Consider the following 27,620-nt stretch of genomic DNA (forward strand, 5'->3'; position numbering starts at 1 on the left):
CCCTGGAGATTCCAAAACACCTTCATCCAGTGGAGCCTCTCTCCCTATCAAAGAAGTCCTCCCTCCTACCCTCTTCTGGAAAGTCAGTGCGTTTAATGAGCCTGCCATCACTGATAGTGTTTTGTATTCTTCAGGTGTGTCAGAGTGGGAAAAATAGTTATGAACCACTGCTCACTGCTCTGTATTAAAGAGTATTGCACAGGTTTTACACCTATCAGTGATTTTGATGAAACAAATTTCTGGGGTCCTCTGAACTAGTATCACCATATAAGATTGTTCTCCGAAATAAAATCCACCACTAATCCTGGCCCAGTGAACCCCAGAGACTTAAAATGAGGAAAAATTAAAGTAGATTTTAATGAAGAAATGAATTGCTGGGTCAAAAGCTGAGGAAGTTGAGAAAAGCGTCTTGTGTCCTAAAAGCTAAATTTTCAGGATTAAAGAAAAAAAAAACACTCAAAAAGCTAAGCAAGCAGTAACTTATCTCTGAAGGGAAACTGGACATACGTTTTTTTTCTTCTAATGTCTCTTGGTTCCTGCCGGCTCTGTGGTTCTATAGAAAGGTTTTCTGACTTGTTAGCGTGAAGAAGGTTCCTAGTAAATACGGAATGACTGTTAGCAAAAGGCATCACTCTTCTACCTTCACTGTTTGGAATGTTTATATTCTTTATCATTCCCAAATAATTAAAAAAAAATCTGTGATATGCCTTAGCTTAATACCACATCTCAAAGATTATCCATGCCCTCTCAGTCAAGTCGTCTTCTAGAGAAGAGAGCCCTTTCCTGAGGTTGGTGTACTGTTTCAGACTTACACAGGACATGTTTCACTGGAAGCCCCTTTGTAGTCTCTGGTTTTTTTGATGCAGAGAAGAAAGAGGTAGTCTCAAAGACTCCCAACCAGAAATGGGTGTCAGGGCAATTGCCTGAGTAGCTTGCGGAAGATCACCGATATCATTTGATAAAGTTCCCTTATTTCAGTAACAATAAGCTTTTCTATGAAGCCATAAAATCAGACACTTGTGGAGGTGGATGATGAGGAAACAGGCGTGCTGCTTGTTTGTAGTAAATATGAGACCTGCGTGGGAATGCCTTAGAGAGTTCTCACCTCCTAGTTTTCTGGGGAAGAATTTGAAGCCCTGAGGAAGTGACTCCTCGGTGACCTGGAATGAACCAGGCCAAGTTTAAGCCTAAGTTGCAGCTCAGTTTCTGCTTACAGAGAAACCATAATTGCCCCAGGTTTGTTATTCTGTAAGATTCATGCAAGACTCTGGATAATGCCAGGGAGTCATAATTCACTTCTTTTAGGCTAAGAACCTGAGACTTTGGGGGTTTATAGATGCCACTCTGTCGACGAGCCCAAATTACTTTATGTTGATCTTGAGATCTCTGATACCTGGTAGCATAGACATTTTTCAAAGGTCTGCTTGGGCAGTATGAACAGATAAAAAGTGGTAAATGGGTTAATAGTCTCTTACTGGTCCCCAAAGCCATATGAGTCTGACCTCAGATTTTAATTTTGTCACCATGAAAAGCTCTTATTAAGTGGTTCCTGTCTGCAGATGGTGACATGCATTCAAATCTTCACTCCAGGAAACCTTGGGGAAATAAGTCACTCTTAGAAGCTTAATGTTCTGGATAGCTACAGGTTTGTTCGATTATACATTAAATCTTTATTTTTAAAAATCATTTTAGTTGGAAATTATTCTAATATGAATTGTGCCCTTCTTTTTAATTTAGTTTGTTGAGCCTAATTTAACCTTTTCTCAATGACTGAGATCCTTACGGTGTGTGTGTGTGTCTGTGTGTGTGTAAAGGATACAAAGTTCCATGGGCTTTTTAGTCTATTCCTAACTCCATTTTTCCCATAAGACCGTTTTTAGTGCATAATTTTTACAAAGTGCAGGGTTTTCAGGAATGAAAATCATTGTATATAAATGCCTGGAGTTAAGTCTCTGGGTCACAGTCATAAAAGGTTGCACTAGGTAACTCCTTCCTCCTGATAACAATACTTATATATGCATAGTGCTTGACTGTTTGCCAAGCCTCTATACATATATATGGCGTATGATAAGTAAACCAGGAAAGGTATTAATTTTTTGTTGTTTTTAAATACAGTAAGCAAGCATAATGGATCCAGAAAGAGCATGGACTTTCAAATTAGACAGTCTTTAATTTTAGCCTTTCCATTTAGTAGCTATGTGACCTTGGATGCCTTAATTAATCTCACTCAGTTAACTTCAGAATCTCAGCTTTTTTTTTTCCCCCAACTAAATGGAAAATACCAGAATTGTTGGGTTCTTTAAATCAAGTAATAAAGGTAAAAATGCCTGCTAGGGACAACATGGATGAACCTCACAAACAAAATGCTGAGTGGAAGGAAGTAGACATGAAAGAGTACATGTGGTATATTTTGTTTATATAAAGTTCAAAACAAGCAAAACTATTCTACAATGACAGAAGTCAAGACAGTGTTTACTCTTGGGTGGACACAAAGGAGTACTTCTTTGGATGCTAATAACAATCTCTTTCTTGGTTTGGAGACACATTGTAAAAGTTCATTGAGCTTTATACTTAATGATTTGTGTACTTTTCAGTATGTATGTTATACTTTATTAAAAAGTCATTTTTAAAGTGCTTAGCACAGAAACTAGCACATAGTTGATTCCCTTCTCCTGTGATGGTTCTGTAAGTTAACAATATGAAAGTCTATTTAACAGAATGATCCTAGCCTCTTTTCCTTGTAACCTCTCAGTTTCTTTGTTCTGTTATGGTTCTCTGCCTCCTGATTCCAGTCTTACACCTAGGCATGTTTAATAAATATATACAGTGGTAATCCCAATTGGTGTAGCTGAAGGAGTTTAGATCAGTCAGATAAGGTGAAATTGAATGTCTTACCATGGTGATTTAGGAGTAAATCAGCAACATGAATTCTGATTTGATGTTATTCTCTGGTGATTACTTGATTTGATGTTTTTAAGTGGAGATTAAATGGATTTTTTAAATTTTGCTGATATCAGATCAACTTCATTATTGAGTTTTTTCAAGGTGGGACGTTGGACTTATTCTCTTATTTCTGGCACTTTTAGTACAAGACAATTATAGTGTAGCAGACTTTGAAATAGTCACTGTCACACCCTGTAACACCTCATATATTTTGCTTCAGTTCTCATCACTGAAAGAGAACCATAGGTATTGTTTTTACCTTATTGCTTTGTACTACAAGTATAGAAACAGAACTTAGATACTTGGAAATTTATGCAAGGTCTTGTTACAGAAAACTTAGAATTGTCGAAAAGTCAATTAAAAAAACAGTTATTTTTTCTAATATAGGTAATGTGTAGGATATAAAATAAATCTATGACAGTCTCTGCCCTCAGGGAGGGTAGATTCCTATAGGAGAGATTTGTGAGATAGGAAGAAAATGAATTTGTCTACATTTACTTTTGTTCTTTTGGATGTTGTTAGTCTTGGAGAGAAGACTTGGACTTTCTAAGAGAAGTTTTCTGACAGAGATACTAGCAAGGCCCTTCAATCCACAGAGAGCTGTGGTGATGATTGTGTGAATGCCAATGGAGCCAAGACTTCATTAGGGATTAGTAATGTGACAAAAAGCTGGGGAGGTGGAGAAGGACCCCCTACCTATCACATACTTATTTATATCCATTCACTAAAATAGATAGTGCTATTCAACCCTCACAAACCCTTTGGAGTAGACACTATTATTTCCACATTAAAGATGCAGAAATTGGGGATGCCTGGGTGGCTCAGTCAGTTAAGCGTCTGCCTTCGGCTCAGGTCATGATCCCAGGGTCCTGGGATCAAGTCCCACATTGGGCTCCCTACTCAGTGAGGAGCCTGCTTCTCCCTCTGCCTGCTGCTCCCCCTGCTTGTGCTCTCTTTCTCTGACAAATAAATGAAATCTTTAAAAAAAAAAAGATGCAGAAATTGTGGCATTTAGACATTTAGTAAGATAGCTTGGAAACCTGCAGAATGGGAGGTCATAAAGAAAATTGATGGCTGGTTGCATCTAGGATTACCCAGGAAAGAGAATGCTGTGATTCCAGAACTTAGTTTCTTTTAAATCCCTGTGAAGCTTTTTATATTTCTCTTGTGACATGGTTGATTGGGACTGTGATGCAGATCCACCTGTTACCTGTTTGTTTTCCTTTCTTTTTTTTGTGGTAAAATATATATAACATAAAATTTACCATTTTAACCACTTAAAGGCATTAAGTACATTTACAGTGTTGCATAGGCTTTACTACTATCTCCAGAACTTTTTCATCATCCCAAGCAGAAACTCTGTACCTATTAAATCATAACTCTCCATTCCCTCCTCTGCCCTGCCCCTAGTACTTCTACTTTCCATCTCTGTGAATTGGCTTATTCTAGTTACCACGTATGAGTGGAGTCATAACAATATTTGTCCTTTTGTGTTTGGCTTATTTCATTTAGAATAATGTTTTCAAGATGTGTTTCTGTTGTAGCAAGTATCAGAATTGTATTCCTTTTTATGGAATAAAGATTCCATTGTGTGTATAAAGGACATTTATTTATCCATTCATTTACTGATGGGCATTTGGATTGTTCCTTTCCTTTGGCTATTGGGAATGATGTTGCTATGAACATTAGTGTACAAGTATCTGTTTTAGTCCCTGCTTTCAGTTCTTTTGGATATATACCCAGGAGTAGAATGCTGGATCATATGGTAATTTCATGTTTATCTTTTTGAGATTTTCCACAGCAGCTGCATCACTTTTCATTCCTACTAGCTATTCGAAAGGATTCTAATTTCTCCACACTCTGGCAACACTTGTTATTTTTGTTTTCTTTTCTTTTTTTATGATAGCCATTTGAATGGGTGTGAAGTGGTATCTCATTCTGATGTTGATTTGCATTTCTGTTATTGATTAATGATGCTGAGTATCTTTTCATGTGCTTACTGGCTATCTGTATATATAAACAGAGAAATGTCTATTCAAGTCCCTTGCCCGTTTTTTAATTAGGTTGTTTGAGGGTTTTTTGTTGTTGAATTGCAGGAGTTCTTTATATATTCTAGATATTAATCCCTTATTGGATATATAATTTGCCAGTATATTCTCCTATTCTGTACAGGTTGTCTTTTACACTCAGATAGTGTCCTCTGATGGACAAATGTTTTTCATTTTGATGAAATCTCATTTACTGTTTTTCTTTCATGGCCTGTGGTTTAGATGTTATATGCAAGAATCATTGTCAAATCCAATGTCATGAAGATTTTCCCCTGTGTTTTCTTGTAAGAGTTTTATAATCTTAGCTCTTGTGTTTAGGTCTTTGACGCATTTTGAGTTAATTTTTGAATACAGTATAAGGTAAAAGTTCAACTTCATTATTTTGCATATGGGTATCCAGTTTTCCCAACATCACTTGTTGAAAAGAATATCCTTTTCCCATGAATGGTCTCGGCACCTTTCTCGAAAATCATTTGACCGTATATATTAGGGTTCGTTTCTGGGCCCTCAGTTCTATTCCATTGATCTGTGTGTCTGTCCTTATGCCAGTACCACACTCAAGCTTTGTAGTAAGTTTTGAAATCAGGAAGTGTGACTCTTCCAACTTTATTCTTCATTTTCAAGATTGTCGAAGCTATTTGGAGTCCTTTGAAATTCCGCATGAATTTTAGGATGACTTGTTATATTTCTCCAAAAGACATCATTGGGATTTTGAGAGGGATTGCATTGAGTCTATAAATCACTTTGGTTAGTACTGTCACCTTAACAATGTTAGTCTTATAATTCATGAATACAGAATGTCTTTTCCATTTATGTTTTTTTAAATTTCTTTCGGCATATAGAATTTTACTTCATGTGGCTGTTATATTTCTCACAGTAAATTGATAAGTTAACATTCTTATTTACCCATCATTGTTTAACGATCTGTAGAACTGCCCTCAAGAATATATTCTATTTTTAACAGAATCGGTGTTCTGAACCCACAAAGCTTAGGGAAGGATCCTGGAAATTGAAAACCTATCTAATTTGCTTTTGGGAAGCCCTATCTGGATGTCCAGTCTGTTGGTTTCCTCTGATAAAAACCTAATTTCACTGTGTGTCTTCTTTGATCTACAGTAGTTCACATTTCTAATTTTTTTCTGTCTTTTGCTTCCAGATTTCTCCACCTTGCTAAGGAGGAATGCTTTCCTGTGTGATATAGCTGATGGTACCATGCAAAAATCGGATCCTCGAAAAGGTCAGAACCCGTATTTATATGCATTAGAAATAGAGAGTTTTCCTCTATTAGGTTGTATATGAATGTATGTGTCACAAAAAGCGATTAGAGCGAATAAAAGACTCTCACCCTTTTCTGCCAACTTAATCCTGCAATTTTAAAAAATCCTGCATGTCGTTTATACAGCTCTTTATAGTTTGCAAAGTACTCTTCACATAATTGTTTTACATAGTCTTTACAGTAATCTTGTGAAGTAGGTATAGTTGCTATTCCTGTTTTATGGAAACAATGAGGGGTTAAGAGACTTACTCAAAATCATGTTATTAGGGCGCCCGGGTGGCTCAGTTGGTTAAGCGACTGCCTTCGGCTCAGGTCATGATCCTGGAGCCCTGGAATCGAGTCCCGCATCGGGCTCCCGGCTCGGCGGGGAGTCTGCTTCTCCCTCTGACCCTCCCCCGTCTCATGTGCTCTCTCTCATTCTCTCTCTCTCTCAAATAAATAAATAAAATCTTAAAAAAAAAAAATCATGTTATGTGCTGTACGATTTAGTTCTAGATTCTTTGCCTTTAAATCTTTTTCTTCTCACTGCATCACAAGTTGATGATCAGTATCAGAATTTAGAAGGCATGTAAGTATTAAATATGGCAGCTGTATGAACATTGGAAATAATGTATGTACAAGTCTGTGAAAGAAGTTAAAATCCCTTTATGGATGTAAAATATCATTAATAAGTCAGATCTTGATATTGAGTGTCTAACACTCTTTGAGATGACACCAGATGCCTCAGTATGTAATATACCTTTGTCTTAGTATGGTGCATGAGGCTCTTCGTTTGCTGCCTACCTGCTTTTCTATTCTCATCTCCCTTTATTTCTGTAGCTTACCGTACCCTTTTCTATCTATAATGAACTGTTGGCTGTTGTCCAAACACACTGTCCATTTTCATGCCTTAGTACCTTTGTACTATATTCCCTTTGCCTAAAATGCCTATTCATCTTTCTTCTGACAATCCTAGCTCAACTTCATCTCTGTGAAGCTTTCCTCACTTCCCCAAGCAAAGTTAATCATTCCTTTCTGTTTTCCCAGAGCACTTTGTATAGCAAATCTCTATGAGAGCAAAAATCACATTATGCTATGACTGTGTATTTGAATTGCTGTCTGTCCTGCTAATCTGTGAGTTCTTTGTGAGCATAGGCTAGGACTTTGTCTTTGTGTCCTTAATGGCCCTCATTACTCCTAGGCTCAGATACATTTTGTTTAAAGAATTAAAGACTAGCTCTCCTTAAAGGTTATGTACACCAGTCTTAGTGGGAGACTGACCACATGCAAATACTTAGAAGCTTGTAAATAAATGCGGTACATGCTTGATGTAGAACAGAGGGATGATCATAGCCAAGCAGAATGATTTAGGGAAGAAGTCCTCTAGGTCAGGGATTAACAAACCGTGGCTCATAAGTCAACCCTTTGGCCGCCTGTTTTATAAATAAGGGGTTTTTGGAGCATAGTCATGTGTGTTGTTAATGTGTTACCTGTGGCTGCTTTCATGCTGCGGTGGTGGAGTTGAGAAACTACATGTCCCATAAAACTGAAATTATTTACTCTCTGGCTCTTTACAGAAGTTTTCCAAACCCTGCTTCAGGAGATGGGTTTTGAATAGAGGTATGAAAGAAAAGGAAGGTGAATTGGTGAAGCATGAGTGTGTATCATAATGTAATGAAAACAGGCTGGAGTAGTAGGTATGCTAAGTGAGAAAGTTTCACTTTAATCGGATTTGTCAGAGAGAGCTATGCTGACGTGTCAAGAATGCTTTGGATTGATAAAGAAAGAACATAGAAATTCAATAGAAAGAAATTACCAAGTAAACGCTTTGGGTCTGTAGTAAAACAGTTTCCTAATTAATAGCAGGGCATGAGGTTGATAACGACCGAGAAGAAGGAAGCAACAGTGTACACAAACAGTGATTGCCTACAATGGCCAGGTACTGGCCTAAGTGCTTTCTGTGTATCCTATTTAATTCTCCTAGCACCTAAATGAGCTAATTGCTGTTATTGTCTTTATTTTGAAGATGAGAAAACCAAGGCACAGGGGGTTAAATTACTTGGCCAAGGTTATACAACTAGTAAGTGATAGAACCAGATCCGAACCCTGGCAGTATTGCTGCAGGATCTTCATAATAAAGGAGGGAAATCTAGGGAAATTTGGTAAAAATACCCTTGAGCTTGGACTCAGTTAATTAGTCTCAATAGTTAGGAACAGTGCTAACCCATTACGGTAAAGAGAAAATAAACAGACCATAGAGGTGTAATGTTGGAAGGCAGAGTGTCCAATCAGAATAGTATACTATGGACTAGGTGAATGGGAGGGAACAAGAAGCAGATACATTAGACAGTGAGACATATTATATAGTTAGTCATTGAGTTTCACTTTGATAAGACCAGAAAGCAGTTCACTTTCCCTGCACACATGAAAGCTGCCCCAAAATGCCTAAAAAGCAGGCATACTCAATTGAGATAGAGATGAGCAGTGACTTTCAAGGAGGTAGACGATGTTCAACACCCGCCCCCCCATATATTAGAGTTAGTGGAGGTGTCACATCAAACACATGCCATTCTCTCCCTTTCTGTTTTGTTTCCCTAAGGGGCCTTGTTCCTGTCTAACTCCCTACCACTGCTGTGATAAACATTTACCCCCTTGGACCACTTTCTTTTTAATGTATGTATGTGTTAAAATTATGTATACGCACTGTGAAAAATTTGACAACAGAAGTATACCGAACGAAAAGGGAAAGTTTCCCTCCCATTACTATCTTGCTGTCTTGAGAGACCTCTTTTAAAAGTTCAGTTGTAGATGAAACTACTGTTACTAATGGAAGTATGCTGGGATTCCCTCATGGTTATTGAGATAGAAAAAATACTGAGAGTCATTTTCCTCAGGCCAAGATCCACAGCCAAGAATGGAAGGAACTTCCTGGGGAGATGCGGGATCTTCATCAGTGGAGGTATAAGAAGACACTCGGTAGGGGTGCTAGAAAGAAGTTTCAGACACTGGCTGGGGTTGGTGGAATTGGAGTCAGGGAAGGAGGAGGCATTGAACTAAATGGCTTTTACTGTTCCTTCCAAACCTGTAGTTCTGTGTTATACCATCTGACCGATTACCAAGCACAAAGGAAAAGACGCCAGTGTGACGGCATGGATAACTTGAGTGGACAACAAAATAGTATAAGAGAAAATCCAGTGTATAAAATCCAAATTTATAGAACAAGTTACTTTGTAGTAAAACATTTAGCTTATTTTAATAAAGGTTTCTTTAAAAGTTAAACTAAGCATCTTGGTGTGCTGAAAATAGACTTCAATTTTTATTAAAAATTCCATTTACACTAAATTTTGTATTGTGTAAAATAAATGCAGCACACATTGTTCATTATTTCAAAGAAAGAAGATATTTCAGGTTACCACCTCGTTTTAAGTTGTAACAGATACGGAGGAAATAATTGGGCTGGTACCTTGATGCTGCTGCCTATAGACTCAGAATATGATAGAACTTAAAAGGGATCTTACAGATCATGAATGAAGTTCAGCCCCTTTATTTTACAAATGAGGAAAGTAAAAACCAAAGATGATGTGTTCCTGGCTCATTCTCATGGTAGCCTAGCTGGAACTTGACTCTCAAAGAGAGAGAAGGTATGTAAAGTGCCTGCCATGGTGTCAGTACACAGTAGATGCAGAAGCAAAAGGGAAAGAAGAAGATAATGATGATGCTGTTACTTCTTCTGCCCCCACATCACGCTTCTGTGAGCCTTCTTCAGAGGAAAAGTTGGTACTGTAGAAATAGATATTGTCCATGCTGCAAACCTAAAGTTGTACAGTGTTGAAATGATGAAAGCAGGAGGTCCATACCCCCATAAAATTGTAGGATCTCAAATTTGGAAAGGCCTTTTAAGGTTACTTAGTCCAACCTCCCTCTTCCTTTTCATGATTTAATACTTAAACCAAGAAGTTACCTTACCTTTGCTTCCATACCCTCCATGATGGCAGATGCATACCTTTTCTTCCCAGAGTTTATCTGATGGTTGGATACCTCTGACTGCCAGAAAGTTCTTCCTAGTAATGAGCTGAAGCCTGTCTACCTATAGCTTCCACCCACTAGTCCTAGTTCTGTCCCTTGGGGTACTATTGAACAAGCAGAGCGAATCTCATCTCTCCTCTACATGAGAACATGCCAGGTATTTGCAAACAGCTCTCCTGTTTCCCGAGTCTTCTCTTCTCTTGGTTAAACCTCCACAGTTTCATAGAGCAGGCTCTTTTTGTTGCTTTCCTTTGAATAGGATTGTGTGCCTATATCTCATTCAGAGTATAGGGTCTAGATTTGAACATAAAACTCCACCTCCACAGTGTTCTGACTGGCAGAATAGGTCATCCAATACTGTTATCTCCTTTTTTCTGGATACTGACAGGAATGATGATGGTGGTGGTTGTGCGTTACTTAGTTCATGACATCAGATCCATATATGTCTGCCAAGAAGTATGATGTGGCACCACTGGTCCACGAAACTTCTTCCCTGTTCAGGAAATATGAGCCAGAAAATTTGTAGAAAGCATTAGCTTCTCTTATGCTCTGGATCACACTTCTGTAAGCCTCTGGGAAGGGTACACTTATACATAGTTGAAGTCTGCTAGGACTGCCTGCAAGACAAAGGGAGTTATGGCCTCTCTGCATTTTCATTAGCCATTCATTGCTAACTGCTTTGCTTGTTAAAGGAAATACTGATGTTCTCTGGGGTTCTTCTCTCTGTGTGCACGTGCAGAGATGTATAATTGCTACAGAGGGAGTGGGGGCAGGGATGATTGCCAAGGAGAGATCTGTTCCATCTTCTTTGTTCACATCTGCTGCATGCACAAGACAGGAATTTATTGCTCTCCACGAGGAAGGGATTGCCTAGCTTGCTTCCCCTTCCCCCTCTTCTGGCAGATCATCCCAGAGGAATATTACCATCTCATCACACTTCTCTCTGAACAGAGTAAAAGTAAATGAAGGAGAACTGGAGGCAGAGAATCAGCTAAAAGGCACTAGGAATAGTTGCTAATAAGAGAGAGTGGCTAATCAGTGGTACATCCCAAACTAGTCCCTTGTCTGTCTCCCGCCTCCTCTGTAGCTTGTCCTCCATGGCCACAGTGGGGTAGGTGTTCTCCCAGCTTTTCCTTTTTGAGCTCTATGCTTATCGGCATAGGATTATGGTTTATTAAAATCACAACTGCTATCTAGCGTTTAAAGAGTTCTGTCTTAATGGGTTTTCAGAAGTACATTTGATGTGTCTTTTTTCTGTTTTCCAGTTTCTGTTTCTGAGAAAAACATCCCTTCTCCTCTGTCGCTTCTTCCCTTCCTCCCCACCCTCTCTCTCCCTCTCTCATTGATATGTGCATGTAAGCCTGCTTACTTCTTTTGTGTTTTCCAAGCTCTATGAATATTTAAAACATGGTACCTTTGGACATCCTCCATTTAATCTAGTTTTGCCTCATTAAATCCCAGACTGTGCTTAATATTAATTCAGTGTCCAGATCAAGCTAATAAGCATCAGTGCTTCAATTTTTACTGTAGTAAAGTGGGTAGAATATATAAGTTGGGCTATTTTATGTTAGAAGCATTTATAAGGTTTCTTTCTTATCTTTTTGTCTTTTTTTTTTTTTTTTTTTTTTGGAGAGAGGCAGTGTAGTTAAGAGCATAGTTTGGGTTCAGATACTGGCTTTTCTAGTGACTATAACCTTTTAGAAAGTTATTCAACCTCTCTGGGTATTATTTCCTCATTAGGTAAAAAGGGATAATGATAGCATACTAACTGGTATCACACTGGTGAAGATTTAACAAGATGGTTTTATTGAAATAATTAGCACAATATCTGGTACATAGTAAACACTTAATAATAGCTATATAATGTTAATAATAATTATTATTTTTAAGATATAAATGATACTTTATAACTAAATTGTTTTCTTAATATATGAGGAATTTCTTCTACTTTTCCTTGCTTCAGGGGATGATGGCCTATTATGATTGTTTTGCCACGTGTTGAAAGGATGCTTCCATAGCCTTGTAAATTTTTCTGCTACATGTGATTTTTCTCTCAAGGGTTTCCAGAAATACCAGAATCTTTACATCCTCTAGATCTTGCACTATCCAATACAGTCACCGCCGGCCACATGTGTGTATTTAAATTTAATAAAAATTGAATACAAACAAAAATGGAACTCTTCAGTCACACATTTGAAGTGCTGGAGAGCCACACGTGGCTAATGGCTGCCCATTAGATGATACAGAACATCTCTGACATCAAAGAAAGTTCTACAGGACAGCACTGGTCTGTGCTCTTGTGCTCTTTTCTCAGAAATCAAAGAGGCTGTATTTGCTAGGATGTTCCACAGATTTCTCTCTTAATGTTTCAGGGTTCCAAACATGCATTTTGAGGTTTCAGGTTACTCTTCTTATTCCAGCTTCTTAGTGTCATTACAGTCTTTTGGAATAAATACAGGCACTTCTACTTCCCCCAAGAAGATTGCATTATGAGAATTTTCTAAAGGTTCCAGTCCGCAGTAAGAGGAAGCCAGTGGGAGAAGAGGCAAAGTAGAAGTAATTCTGGCAGGTACTTCTTAGAGTCGTTACTCAAAAACTAAGCATTTGAATCCTTAGGGGCTAACTAGTAATAGGAGGCGCTAATGTCCTGTGTCCTCTTTGTAAGTACATTGTGTGATTGCAGGATCTTACTTTTCCCTCTGAGAAAGGTAGCAAACAGCAAGTTTTTCCTTAATAATCCCTTTTAACTATATTATGTGCTTTTAAAGGCATTTTTTTCATTTGTTCTTCCCAACAACCTAGTAATGCAAGTAGCATTGGGATTATCATCCCTATTTTACTGACAAGAAAACTGAGGCTCGGTGCCTAAATTAGTTGCCTAAACTCTTTAAGGGAAAACACAGTTGACACTGAAAACAGGATATAATTTTAACTTCCAATATGCTATTTGTTTTGTTTTTATTTTGTTTTGCTTTATTTTACTACCAGTCAGACTATGGTAAAAGAAAGAGTGAAGATTCTTTAGGGCAACTTGGAAACTGAATAGTGTTGCATGAGGCAGGTGCTCTAAAAGAATTACAGCCTCATTTTTCCTATGACCATGTGTGTTAGTCTGCTCAGACTTCTTTTTTTTTTAAGATTTTTTTTTTTTTTAATTTATTTATTTGACAGACAGAGACCGCAACAGAGGCAACACAAACAGGGGGAGTGGGAGAAGGAGAAGCAGGCTCCCTGCTGAGCGGGAGCCCGATGTGGGGCTCCATCCCAGGACCCCAGGATCATGACCTGAGCCGAAGGCAGACGCTCAACGACTGAGCCACCCAGGCGCCCCAGTCTGCTCAGACTTTCATAAAAAAATGTGACTGGCTGGGTGGCTTAACCAACAAATTAATTTTCTCATGTTTCTAGTCTGGAAGTCCAAGGTCAAGATGCTAGCAGGGTTTGTTTCTGGTCAGGCCTCTTCTCAGCTTATAGACAAGCACTTTTTTGGCCACGTCCTCACCTGGCCTTTTTCTCTGTGTTTGTGGAGAGAGAGGGAGAGGGAGAGACCTCTGATGTCTCTTTCCCATCTTATAAGGATAAATTAGGGCCCCACCCTTATGACCTCATTTAACCTTAGTTATTTCCTTGAAAGTCCTATCTCCAAATACAGTCTCATTGGGGTTAGGATTTTAACATAGGAATTGTGGGGGAGCACATTCAGTCCTTAACACCGTGTTAATGGATTTTTAGTATCTTTTGAGTTTTTGGTTTAACCTGGTTAGTTGGAAATTATATATATATGCAGTATTTGCCTGGGACCAAATGTAGCAAATACCTGTATTCTTGATTTCTGTGAATATTGGGCCTTAGTTAAATTAAACCTGTGGTGCTTGTTATAAGGTACTACCCAACCCTGAGATATTCTAATAAGCAAAAAAGATTTATCTAAATGTCCTACTTTTTAAATAATATAGCCAGTTTGTTAAGACTTAAGTCTCGGTACTTTAAGGGGTAATAAGTGTCCTCCTTCCTCCCACCCCCATTTTACAGATGGAGAAATTAACATACAGAGAAACTGACTTGTCAGAGGTCAGAGTAAGGTATTGGTGGATCCAGGGATAAATCCCAAACATCTTAATTCCTTGACCAGTTTTAAGTCCATTGACTATGCAGCCTAGTGGTAAGTATCTTTTTACCCTATTTTGGAGGTAAGAAGGATTAAGAGATTTAGCAAGGACTGACTCTAAGGAATTCCTCATTACTAATTATATCATTCATTATCCATTTCTTTTAGCCATGATGTCTTTTTTGTCATTTTTGTCATCAATTTTTCAGGTCGTGGAAGGAATTGGAAGTTTTACTTTTTAAGTTCCTAAAGATATTTCTGTAACAGTTCAGCCACACTTGAGATTATTGTTAAGAAAGAAATATTAGTATTATTTTAATGAATTTAATGAATTATTTAAGGAATTTGTTCTCTACGTTAGGCACCATGTTAGACACTTTGTCTAGCATTTAAATATTATTTAAATGTCGCTAAAACTTATAGCCATTTCAGGAAGGTATGTAGTCTTGCCATTTTTATAGCGATAGTTTTAACAGTGTTAGTTGGACTTAATAAAACATCTCATAAGTTTCAGAGTTCAGATGCTAAAGAAAATTTTAGCTTTGTAGAAACTAAGAACCTTGTCAAGAATCTTTAAATGTAAAATCTCTATTTTAAGCATAGGTTTCTGGTTTATTATGTCTTATCCCTTTTTTTTATCCTTTGCTTGGGATTTTCTGAAGTGGGATGATTTGTCTTATCTGAGATTAAGTAAGCTTGCTCTTCCACTTGACACTAAAATCATGAGAGTTTCTCTAAAGCCTTTTCTTCTATCTCTACATCTAAATAGTTAGGATTCCTTTAATTACTAGGGAGGTTGAACAGCTAAGCCATGTGCAAAGCGAGAGTGTAATGAGCCTTCAGAGCCAAGGCCCCATAGGCCGTTAGTGTATTCTCTCCTCTGTCCCTCACCTCTACTTCTCTGCCCATTGGCTTCTTTTTGCTCATTGTAGATCTATTTCCTCTATTATAGTAAAAAATACAGCCACTGACGTTGGCCACATTTTACTTCTCTGAGCATACCCCCTAACATGCCTCCTGCACACTGAACTACAGTTGCCCAGCATGGCACTGTCCAGCAGAAACAGAATGCAAGTCGCATATGTGATTTTAAAGTTCTAGTAGCCACATTAAAAAAGGTAAAGAAGAAACAGAGGAATTAATTTTAATAATTATTTTCTTTAACTTAGTGTATCTAAAATACTATTTTGACACATAACCAATATAAAAATACATAATGAGCTGTTCTACATTCCTTTTTTCCGTACTCAGTCCTCAGAATCTGGTGTATGTTTTACAGTTATGGCACATCTCAATTTGGACACCAAGTTTTGTCAGAAATACTTGATCTGCATTTAGATTTCAACAATTTTCAATTGAAAAAGTAGATTCTCATACCCAGTTTTATTCCAAACAAGATAGGGGGATGGGGTAGCTGGGTGATGGGCATTAAGGACGGCACATGATGTAATGAACACTGGGTGTTAACTGATGAATCACTAAACTCTACCTATTAAACTAATAAAAGGTTTTCCCCATAACCATATGGAATGTCAGTTATGAATTTAAATTAACAAAAAATTAAAACAAAATTAAATATTTACTTCCTTAGTCATACTAGGCACATTGCAGGTGCTGCATATGTTAGTGGGTATACCATACTGGGCAGAGCAAGTCTAACAGAATGCTTCATAGCACCATTTCTTTCTTTACATTATTCCCTCTCTGTGATACACTTTTCTTATTACTCCATCCCCAAGACACAGTTCCTTTTCCATGGTCTTGATTTCTCCTCCTACCCTCTCCCCAAATAGAACTGGCTCCTCCCCTCTCCTCTACCTTCTGAGCCCATGTATACTTTTGATGTAGGACCTATAATACTTTACCACACTTACTTAGGTATCTTTCTCCCTCTTCTAGACTGAAGGGAGAGTACCTTGTTATTTTTTGAATCCCCCATTACCTGGCACAGGGCTGGAACCTATGTATAGTTAAAAAAATTTTGTTTAAAGATTGAATGAATATAATTTCAATCTGGAAATAGGAAAGGTTTAAAGGGTTATTTTGAAAATAGCAAATTGGAGGGGCACCTGGGTGGCTCAGTCAGTTAAGCATCTGCCTTTGACTCAAGTCATGATCCCAGGGTCCTGGGATCGAGCCCTGCATTGTCAGGCTCCCTAGGGAGCCTGCTTCTCCCTCTCCCCTGCTTGTGCTCTCTTTCTCTCTAATAAATAAGTAAAATATTAAAAAAAGAAAATAGAAAATTAGAAATAGAATTTAAATGTCAAACTGAATAAGATTTAATAGGAAGCAGTCCACTGTCTTTTAAGCCTATGACATTGCATTCATTCATTCATTTCATGGACTTAAACACATGAGATATAAAGGAGAATAAGACATAATTTAAACTGCTAAATATTTCATAGCTGGGATGTGTGCATGTGCTCAAGCACACAAGATACAGATGCATTGCTGTCTCATAATATTGTTTGTTGCTTAGGGAAATAGAACTCCAAGGTTGAAGAGGATCTTAGAAGTTTATGTAATTGATCCCTTTCCAACGCATAAATTCCTTCTCCTCTTGGAAAAGCTTCAGCATCTTTGGCAATAACTGGTCATCCAGCCTTTCTGGTTGTACTCTATAGGGAATGACTAACCCATCCTCTGCAGGATAGCTCTCCCTGCCATGAAGTCTCATTCTGACATCTGCTTCCCTGCAGTGAGCACTATTTCAAGTGCCTCCGGTCAAAAGATCACATTTTGTGGAACCTTTGGTTTAGAATGTCAACGTCATGAGAAGCAGGAGTTTTTATCTGTTCAGTGATCTGTCTTCAGTGCTGGACAAATAGCAAATAATAAATGTTTGTTGAATTAATAAGTTTGTAGAAACAGGATTCAGGCATTAATTCAATTCAGTTTTTTATTTGTGAACTATTATTGCATATCTTTCATTACTGTTGCCTGACCAAGCCTTCCCCTCCATGGCACTGTTAAACTTTCTGAGCCCCAGATTCTTATTCTTCACCTGCAAATAGATATTGGTAATACCTGAGATGATCTATATGAAAATGCCTGGTGCTGGGCCTGGTATATGGTAATGATAGGTGTTATTTGAGTCTGAAATGGAATCAGTATGGCAACCTCTGAGCCTCCTGACATCCCAGAAATATGAGTCCATTTTTTATTAATTGAATTTTTAAAATTGTGATAAAAGGGGCACCTAGGTGGCACAGTAGGTTAAGTGTCTGCCTTTGGCTCAGGTCATGACCCCGGGGTCCCGGGATCGAGCCCCGCTTCACTTTGGGGCTCCCTGTTCGGCAGGGGGTCTGCTTCTCTCTCCCTCTGCCCCTCCCACTCATGCTCTCTCTCTTGCTCTCTTTCTGTCTCTCTCAAATAAATAAAATCTTTTAAAAAATTGTGATAAAAGGCATAAACTTGAAATTTACCATTTTAACCATTTTTAAGTATACAGTTTAGTAGCATTGAGTACATTCACATAGTTGTGCAACCATTTCCACCATCCATCTGCAGAACTTTTTTCATCTTGCAAAACTGAAACTGAAACTCTGTACTCATTAAATGATAGTAAGCACATTTTTAATATTAGCCTAAGTACTGAAATAGTAAATCTGTATGGAAAAAAATTCCAAAATCAATATATAAATGACTTCTCTATCTGCAGTTTTAGATGAACTGTTTTTAATTATTCCTTACTTAACATGAATAATTGATATCTAATTATAGTGGATTCTGTATCTAAGTATCCATTTACATGTCAAAATTGTTTTGATGAAAGCTTGCATTTAAACATTGACTTCTTAATATGTGTGATTTTCTCACATTGCATAACTGTTTCTGAGTTTGGTAAAAAGATAAACTTTTTTTTTCCTGTTTTTTTTTTTTTTTTCTTTTTCTTTTTTTGAGTGCTTGCTGTGTGCCAAACCCCACGAATACTGACTAGATTAGTAGCATTTAGCTCTGACACTGTGGAGCAGGTATAGAAGTGGGAGGTAGAGATCGTGCTCTGCTTAGGGATGTTGCCAGAAAGCTATTATGAAGTAACATTTATCCTGGACCTTGGTGAATAAGTAGTAGAGAAGTGGGGGGAAAGTCTAGACATGGAAAACAGTATGACATGTTTATTAGGGATACAGTTTAGGTTTTGATCTTTGAAGACTTTTAAAGGAATAATGACAAGTTTAATCTGTATTTTCGAAAATGAGTGCTCGAGTATGGATTGGAGAGGGATGGGGTCCCACACAGGACTGAAGTAATTGTTTCTGTCAGGCAGGTGAGAGAGAATGAAATCTTAAACTCAGAATGGGAGCAGAGGAAACGGTCCTTTCAGAGAGAGAACTGACAGATTTTGATAACTGGTTGGCTCTGGAGGACAAGAGAGGACAATTAAGGAGGACTCCAGGTTTCTGATTTGACACTTTTAACTGGGAGAGGAATGACGGGAGAAGAAATATACTGCCTGAGGAGAGAGAATAAAATAAAACTGGTTATTTAAAAATAGTAGCTACACATCATAATGTATTTTGAAACATGGCCATTAATCTTAGAATGCTTGAAAAATAACTAGCTCCTTTTTTTTGTATGTGTGGAATTCTATCAGAGGCTGCATGCTGTTCATTTAAGAATTGATACAGGAATGACTGATTCCCTAATCTACTGAGTAATTTATGGTGATGCTTAAGAATTAAGCAGTTTGTAATGAATGTAGTTGTTGTCTCCTTTTCTTCTTTGGGGACTGCTTTCCAGGTTCCACTTGTTTGTGCCGGGAGTTTCAAATATTTCTTCTCAGAAGTTCATTTTTCATTGTCTTGTGGGGCCTTATTTGATGCCTTTCTGCCCAGTTAAGTTTGTTAATTATTTTGTTCATTTTGCTTCATCGTTGAGTCTGGCTTTTGTTTTTTCTCTTTACTGGAATATTTTTTTCCTAAATTGTATTGGTTGCTTTTGAATTGTTTTATTAGTTTTATTAGTGATCTTATAGCCTGCTTTCTATTTATTGTGGCTTCCTGAATCTGTTTTGTGTATACTGGTAGCTCATCTTTACATAAGCAATAGAAGAGTGAAAACTTGTACAGAAGTGGAATATATATTGTATATTTAATTTTTAAGAATACATTCTAATTATAAAAATAATTTTTTTTAAAGATTTTATTTATTTATTTATTTGACAGACAGAGACACAGTGAGAGAGGGAACACAAGCAGACGGAGTGGGAGAGGGAGAAGCAGGCTTCCCTCGGAGCAGGGAGCCCGATGTGGGGCTCGATCCCAGGACCCTGGGATCATGACCTGAGCCAGAGGCAGATGCTTAACGACTGAGCCACCCAGGTGCCCCTAATTATAAAAATAATTTTTAAAAAATTGTGAAAACTTTTAAATATAAATTCAGTTATACCCTAATATCTTTTGTCTCTGTCAGCAGTTTTTTAGCCTGATCAAGTTTGTAATCTTTATTGATGATTTAGAGAACAAACATGGCAGGTACTAGAAAGACAGGGGACATCCAACCAGGAGAGAAGGCAAACCCTTAGGATGGGACACCGGCCAGTGTGACTGGACTGTAGTGGAAAAGGGAAAAGTCATATGGGGCGAGATCAGCCAAATCCTGCGTAGCTGGGCAAAGCACCCTTAACTCAGTGGGAAGCTATTGGGAAGCCATCGTGAGGCAGATGAATGACATTATCTGTTTTATGTTTTAAAATGCTCACTCTGGGGGTGCCTGGGTAGCTCGGTTAAGCATCTGACTCATGATTTTGGCTTGTCATGATCTCAGGGTCCTGAGATTGAGCCTTCCCTCCCCCTGCCAGTCAGACTCCATGCTCAGCGGGGAGCTGCTTGAGATTCTGTCCCACTCCTTCTTCCCCTCCCCTCACTCTCTCTCTCTCTTGCTCTCTCTCTAAAATAAATAAATAAATCTTTAAAAATAAATAAATAAAATGCTCACTCTGAGCCCTGTATGGTGAGTAGGTTGGAGTAGGCCAAGAATGGAAGCAGGGATTCCAGTTAGCGGGCTGTCATAATGGTCCAGGTAAGAAGGACAGTGGCTAGAACCAGGGTGTGAGCCATGGGGTGAGAGTGGTGGATGGCTTGGGGACATGGTCCAACAGAGCTTACTGAGTGATTGTGAGTGTGAAGGAAATAGAGGCATCAAGGATAACTTCAGGGATTTTTGGCTTGAGTAACTCGGTGATGGAGATGCTATTTACTGGTTTGGAGAAGGCCAAAAGAGGAACAGAATGTCTTCCCCAAACCAGTAAATGGCATCTTCCATCACATATGATTTCACTTATATGTGGAATTTAAGAAACAAAACAAATAAGCAAAGGGGAAAAAAAGAGAGAGAGACAAACCAAGAAACAGACTCTTTTAACTATAGAGAACAGGGTGATGGTTACCAGAGGGGAGGCGGGTGGGGGATGGGTGAAATAGATGATGGGGATTAGGGAGGGCACTTGTGATGAGCACTGGGTGATGTATGGAAGTGTTGAATCACTATACTGCACACCTGAAATTAATATTACACTGTATGTTAACTAACTAGAATTTAAATAAAAACCTAAAAAAAAAAAAAAGGAACAGATTGGCAAGAGGTGGCATTCTGTTTTAGCCATGTTAAATTTGAAATGTCTGATTTGATAATCTTGTAGAGATGGCCTATAGGTAGTCATATATGTAAGCATGGAATTCCAAGAGGAGGCCAGTACTAGAAATATGAATTCGGGAGTGATCTCAGTGGAGTAGTAAATAGAAAAACCCTGTTTGAATGAGAAGGTAATGTGAAGAAGTGAGGAGGCAATGACTGTAGACAACTCTTAAATTTCCATTAGAAATAGAAGGATATAGCAGGAGGGATATATGTGGGATTAAGAGAGGGGAGGTGTTTGTGTTTTATCTGGGTTTTTTTGTTTTATTTTTTTATTATGTTCAACTAGCCAACATATAGTACATTATTAGTTTTTGATGTAGTGTTCAGCGATTCATTAGTTGCGTATAACACCCAGTGCTCATCACATCACGTGCCCTCCTTAATGCCCATCACCTGGTTACCCCATCCCCCCCACCCCCCTCCCTTCTGTAACCCTCAGTTTCCCGAGTTGAGTCTCTCATGGTTGTCTCCTTCTCTGAATCTTTCCCATTCACCCTTCCCTCCCTTCCCCCTATGGTCCTCTGCGCTATTCCTTATATTCCGCATATGAGTGAAACCATATGACACTTGTCTTTCTCTGCTTAACTCATTTCACTTAGCATAATACCCTCCAGGTTGTCTGTTTTGATAGGAGATGATGGAGCAGTAAGGATGCGGATGCAAATGGTCCATTAGAAAAGGAATACTTGCAAAGTCCTTAAGAGGATGAGAGGAAATGGGATCTGGAGCAAAACTGGAGGGTTACCTTTTGATAAAAACAGACACTTCATCCACAGCAGTGGGAGAGGGAGAGCAGTCAGACAATGATGAGTGGATTGAGTCATTCACCAAACACTAACTGAGCACCTGCTACTATACTGTGCCCGGGGGATATACCACTAAACATGGTCAGGTCTGTACCTTCCTGAAATGAGGGGCATATAGAAGGTTCCTAACCCTTATTTCTGTTTTCTCAGTGAACACTGAATTAACATCATCCCTAAGAGTGAAGGTGAGGGAGGGAATATTTGGAGTATGAGGATAGAGAAAAATACATGAATTTTTTTTTTTGAAGGTGGAAAAGCAAACACAGTAGGGAAATGTGGTATGATTTCTCGATGGTGTTAAGTGGCATTTGAGAATTATGGCCATGAGTTTAAAGTGAGACCAGTAAGTTTGCACTGTTTTTCTTTAGCACTTGTGAGCATTTGGGGTAGGCATGGTGTATAGGTGGATAAGTGGATTTAATCAGAGTTAAGACTGAGGCTTTGCTAGGCAAATTTGACAAAAAAGAAGTGGAAGGGAGTTAAGAGTGTTTGCCCAGGAGCGTTTTTAATGAGAGATGATGGAATCTGTGTTGGGTAAGAAGGGAAATAAAAACATGGGGGGTAATTAATTGATGGTGAGAAAGTGGTAGGGTCAGTAGATTAATCTAAATTTTCAAACAGGGAAAATGTATTTCCATTATATATGTAACTTATCCTCTTTATAGAAAATCTGAAAATATATGAGATTAGAAAATGGGGGAATAGGACCACCACCTAACGATAACCAGATGTTCATATTTGCTATGTTTGCTTCTTTTTTTTTTTCCCTAGTGATAACTTTATAGGGTTGTATTAGTTTGCTAGGGCTGCAAAGATTATAGACCTGGTGATTTAAACAGAAATTTATTTTCTCATGATTTTGGAGACTGGAAGTCAGAGATCAAGGTATAGGCAGGATTGGTTTTTTCTGAGGCCTGTGTCCTTGGCTTGTAGATGTCCATCTTCTCCCTGTCTTCACATGGTCTATTCTTTGTCCCTGTGTGTGTCCAAATGTCCTCTTCTTATAAGGACACCAGTCTTATCAGATTAGGGCTCACCCTAAGGATCTCATTTTAATGTAATTACTTCTTCATAGGGCCTATCTCCAAATACAATCACATTAGAATGTCGGGGAGGGGGGGTGGACACAATTCAGTCCATAACAGGGGTGTTCTTTGTTTTCATAATTGTGATTATTCCTTGAATATAATTTTTGATCTGATATTTTACCAGATAACATTATACCTTAAACATTTTCCTGTTTTGTTGTGTAGCCTTTGTAAAAATTTAACAGCTGCAAAATACTTTGTCATGTGATCAATGTACTGTGATATCTTAATCAGTCTTCTGAATATTTAGGTGCCCCCCTTTTTTATTATTAAAAAAAACTAATGCTTTTTAAATAAAACCTTTTTTCTGTATTTTGGAGCATTTCCTTAGAATACAATCTCAATGAAATGATTCTGAGATGAATGAATGAAGAAATGAATGAAATGAAATGAAATTACTTTATCAAAAACTGTGAATACATACGGTTAACTTAGAGAAGTATTGAATCTTGCATTTCCTTTTCACATGACTGCCTTCTCTCTTCCTGCAGTAATAGACTGGAATGATGTTAGAAAACACAAATATGGTCACCTTTCAGAGTCTGCATCCCAATATCAAGGTAAGGAAACAAAAACCTCTATGTAGCATGGAAAAATTTAATTTGACATCTCTTACCATGAAACCTTTGTTCTTAGAGGTCTGTGGTAGAAAGAACTCATTGGCTAAAGCACAAGCAAATATTATAGTTTGTAGAGGTATCTATCAAAAGCAGTTTGCTTTGTTTGAACCAGAAATCAGGAATCAGATCTGAGTCAGATAATTCCAAATTAGCTTCACAGCTTTAGGCCTGATTGCTTGGCCTCTCTGCATTTCCAGTTTTTAAGACTTTAGCCTTGGGAGTGAGGCAGAATTAGGTGGTATATTCCACAACTACTAGTAACACACTAATAATACACTCAGTATCTTTTAAAATGAGAAGGTTGGATTACACAAACTCTCAAGTCTTCATTTTACCCCAGAATGTCACCTTTCTATCATTTTGGTATGTTTGTCACAATGACTTATGCTGTAACATTTTTTTCTTTAATAGAAGCTACTGACATCCTGGAACTAGGTAAGATTTCTTTCTTGTATTTCTGTTAAATATGGGTCCTAACCAAACCGGAAATTAGAGTGTGACTAGGAAAAGAATGCCACGCTGTCTGTCTCATGGACTAGTGAGTCCTGTGCTCGGCTGCCTGAGGAGCCCGTGCAGCCAGTCCTCTCAGCTGTCAGGCCAAACCCTTCTTACCAGGAGGTGCAGACCAAGCTAACAAAGATGGGGAGGGGAGAGTAGTTAATTCCACAGAGTCCAAGGAGGACCAGGGGCCGACCCAAACTGGAAGCTACTCTTCATTCACCGAATCCAGAACTAAAACAAACCCCGACTGTCCATAAATCAGAATTTGGTGGGATTTTCCCAAAAGAAATTATTCATGAGATATATTGAACTGAAGTTTAACCTAAAGATTTTCTAAATTTTTTAACTAAATACAATCAGAAATATTAACAATTGAAATAACAAGAGTCAAACTGCTGATACGTTTAGTTTTCATCCTGACAGAGTGTACCTCAGGCCTAGGATTTGAAAAGTAATGTTAATGTTAATCATTCTTAATCAGCCTTCAGGATTTCTACATAAATGTCTGTCTTCTTAGTCCTTTAAAATCTTTCTATATGTTACATAAGTATTAATATCCTAATTAGTTGTTAATTAGTTAAAGTTGTTACTGCAACTTCACGGTTCAGCTCTATTATTATCACTGTCTTTTTGCTCCTCTTGCCTTTTCTTCCAAAAACATTACTTTTATTGCCCACTGACAGAAGATAGCGTAGAATACTAGACTAGGAGTCAGAACTCCTGGGTCCTTTGAAAGCCAGCTGCACTTAGGAACTCTGTGATGCTGATCCTTAGTTTTCTAACTTGGAAAATGGGGATAATAATCCCATTCTCCCTACTTCACAGGGTTTTTAAGAAGATTACATGAGCTAATGTATGTGAAAGCATCTTAAAATCACTCAAATACTTTTCAGCTTTGGAGGATTGTTATTTTCATTCTGTTAAGGGACTATCCTCAGGCATTACTCTAAGTCAAATCTTGGAACATTCTTTGAAGTGAAGCATTCTATGAATGTGAGATGAAGAAATGAATGAAATGAAATAATGCAGGTAAAGGGCCTAGCACTTGATAAACAATAAATGAGAGTCACTTTTTAATGGCTTAAAACTTGCCTCAAGCTTTCTGAGGCACTGGTATATGATAGAAAAAGCATGGACACAAGAATCAGATAGGCCTTGGTTCAAATTCCTTTTCCCTACTTAGCAGTTTTGTGACTTTGGGAAAATTACTTAATCTTTCTGAGCCTATTTCTTCATCTTTAAACTGGGACTAAAACCTACTTTTCAGGTTATAATGAACTTGGGAGATAGCGAACACCGTGTAGCATGGTTTAGGCAAATGGAAGGTGCTCAGGGAGAGCTGCTGCTGGTTTGGGTTTTGCCGCTAGTATGAATGGTAACAATTACATACGGTTCAGTGACGAGCCATGCTGCTAACAGTCCACTTTGTTGATAGGGATTGTAAAAAATATTCTCAATTTAGCAGGAAGTACATAAAGTGGTGTTAAAATTTGAAAGTATAGTTTTCCTTGTGCAAGGAGTAGAGGCTGTGCTAACGAGGCACAAGCAGAGCCAGGCATAGCCTCTGAGGAGTTAATTCTGCACATTTTACTTTGCCCATCAAGCATAGAGAGCAGCCCCAAGTATCAAACTGAAGTGAAATTCAGTAGATTTCTAGAATCTCAGAGTTTGGAAGAGGCCTTAAAATAATCCAACTTGGCTCAGCATTTCAAAAGTTGACATTGTGAGTATCTTATAAAATGCCTTGTCTTGAACTCCTCAAAGTTTTGTTTTGTTTTTAAGATTTTATTTATTTATTTGACAGAGAGAGACACAGCGAGAGAGGGAATACAAGCATGGGGAGTGGGAGAGGAAGAGGGAGAAGCCGGCCTCCCGCTGAGCAGGGAATCCGATGCAGGCCTCGATCCCAGGACCCCAGGATCGTGACCTGAGCCAGAGGCAGACGCTTAATGACTGAGCCACCCAGGCGCCCTGAACTCCTCAAAGTTGTTGGGGACTTACAGCCTCCCCAGGAACTCGCTTCATATTCAGACAAATATTTACTGGGCCAAAATCTGTTTCTTTGTAAATTCTATCTGTCATACTTACAACTTTTAGGGCAATATAGGATAGTTGAGCCAGTTTTTCACTCACCGGCCTCTAGTTATTAGAAAGTAGTGCTAGGGACTGCCTTCTCACTGCTGCTCTTACCTTCCTAGTTGCAGCACCATCATCTCGTACCTAGATTATTAGAATAGCTTCCTAACTAGTCTTCCTGCCTCCAGCCTTGTCCCCCTCTAATCCATCCTTCACACTGCAGACAGAATGCCTCCTCCCCCAGAGCCTTCAGTGCTTCCTCTTCTCATTAACGTGGTGTGGGAGGTTCTCTGATACCTGAACCCCACTTTGATCTAAAACCTCTTTTCTAAACTACTGTTTTTTTAAAACTCTACCCATTAGTCATACCAAAATATTCAGTTTTTAGAAAAGTTCCTTTTCGGGGCGCCTGGGTGGCTCAGTTGGTTAAGCGACTGCCTTCGGCTCAGGTCATGATCCTGGAGTCCCGGGATCGAGTCCCGCATCGGGCTCCCTGCTCGGCAGGGAGTCTGCTTCTCCCTCTGACCCTCCTCCCTCTCATGCTCTCTGTCTCTCATTCTCTCTCTCTCAAATAAATAAATAAATAATCTTTTAAAAAAAAAGTTCCTTTTCTCACTTCTGGGCCTTTATACATGCTTTTCTTTCAGTCTGGAAAAAAAAAAGATTCTTAAAAGAATTTTCTCTTGGGGCGCCTGGGTCGCTCAGTTGTAAGCGTCTGCCTTCGGCTCAGGTCATGATGACAGGGTCCTGGGATTGAGTCCCACAGCAGGCTCCTTGCTCAGTGGGGAGTCTGCTTCTCTTTCTCCTTCTGCCCCTCCCCTCTGCTCGTTCTCTCTCTTTCTCTCTCTCTCTCAAATAAATAAATAAATGAATAAATCTTTAAAAAAAAAAGAATTTTCTCTCTTCTTGGCTGACTTCCTGCTTATCCTTTTACACTTTAACTTAGAAGTGTAGAGGTTACTTCCTCTGGGAATCCTTCCACAAGTCCTCCTATAGCACCCTCTGTAGCCAAGCATAGCACTTATCATAGTTTATTATAGTTGGCTGTTTAGTTTCTGGCCCTCACTGAAGCTCTTTGAGGGCAAGAACAATATTTTGATCACAGTTGTATCTCTAGCACCCGGCACAATGCTTTGATACACACCATAAATATATTTGTTGGATGGATGGATGGAAAAATGGCTCCAAGACTTTGCTTTCTTCTTCATGCTGAATGTTCATTGTTCTTTCAGCTGCTCCTCAGGTGATGTGGTTTTGTGTCCCTTCACCACTTAGGTCACCATTTAGACTTTGGTTTGTTTTGTCCCTCTCAAAGTATAGCTGCCAGAACTACATTTAATATCCCAGGTGTGATTTCACTACTCAGCAAAGAGTAGCACTGTTGCATGCTTGCTTCTTCTTTTCACTCACTTTTCATTCACTATACTTTTATGAAGCCTGTGTTAAGTTTCAGGCACTGTGTTAAACAGTGAAGATTAAAAAAAGAATAATAAAGATAGCTGCTATC

At 38.5% G+C, this 27,620-nt stretch overlaps 1 protein-coding gene across 7 annotated transcripts in view; it reads left to right on the plus strand.

The window, feature by feature from the left end:
• SCMH1 (Scm polycomb group protein homolog 1) overlaps nucleotides 1-27,620 on the plus strand; it is a 176,458-nt gene that overhangs the window by 30,945 nt on the left and 117,893 nt on the right. For 3 of the 7 annotated variants that reach the window (XM_035018865.1, XM_035018866.1, XM_035018863.1), the window contains 3 exons: nucleotides 6,148-6,228; nucleotides 23,408-23,476; nucleotides 23,948-23,971. In XM_035018865.1, coding sequence (XP_034874756.1) covers nucleotides 6,204-6,228; nucleotides 23,408-23,476; nucleotides 23,948-23,971 — 118 coding nt within the window. In that variant the 5' untranslated portion in view covers nucleotides 6,148-6,203. Of the gene's footprint in view, nucleotides 1-5,552; nucleotides 6,229-14,304; nucleotides 14,435-19,687; nucleotides 19,705-23,407; nucleotides 23,477-23,947; nucleotides 23,972-27,620 lie in introns of those variants that run through there. The other 4 variants (XM_035018869.1, XM_035018867.1, XM_035018868.1 and 1 more) reach the window with 3 other exon arrangements.

Source organism: Mirounga leonina, unplaced genomic scaffold (assembly GCF_011800145.1).
Source record: "Mirounga leonina isolate KUSES-001 unplaced genomic scaffold, KU_Mleo_1.0 Mir_173, whole genome shotgun sequence".
Classification (NCBI taxonomy): Eukaryota; Metazoa; Chordata; class Mammalia; order Carnivora; family Phocidae; genus Mirounga; species Mirounga leonina.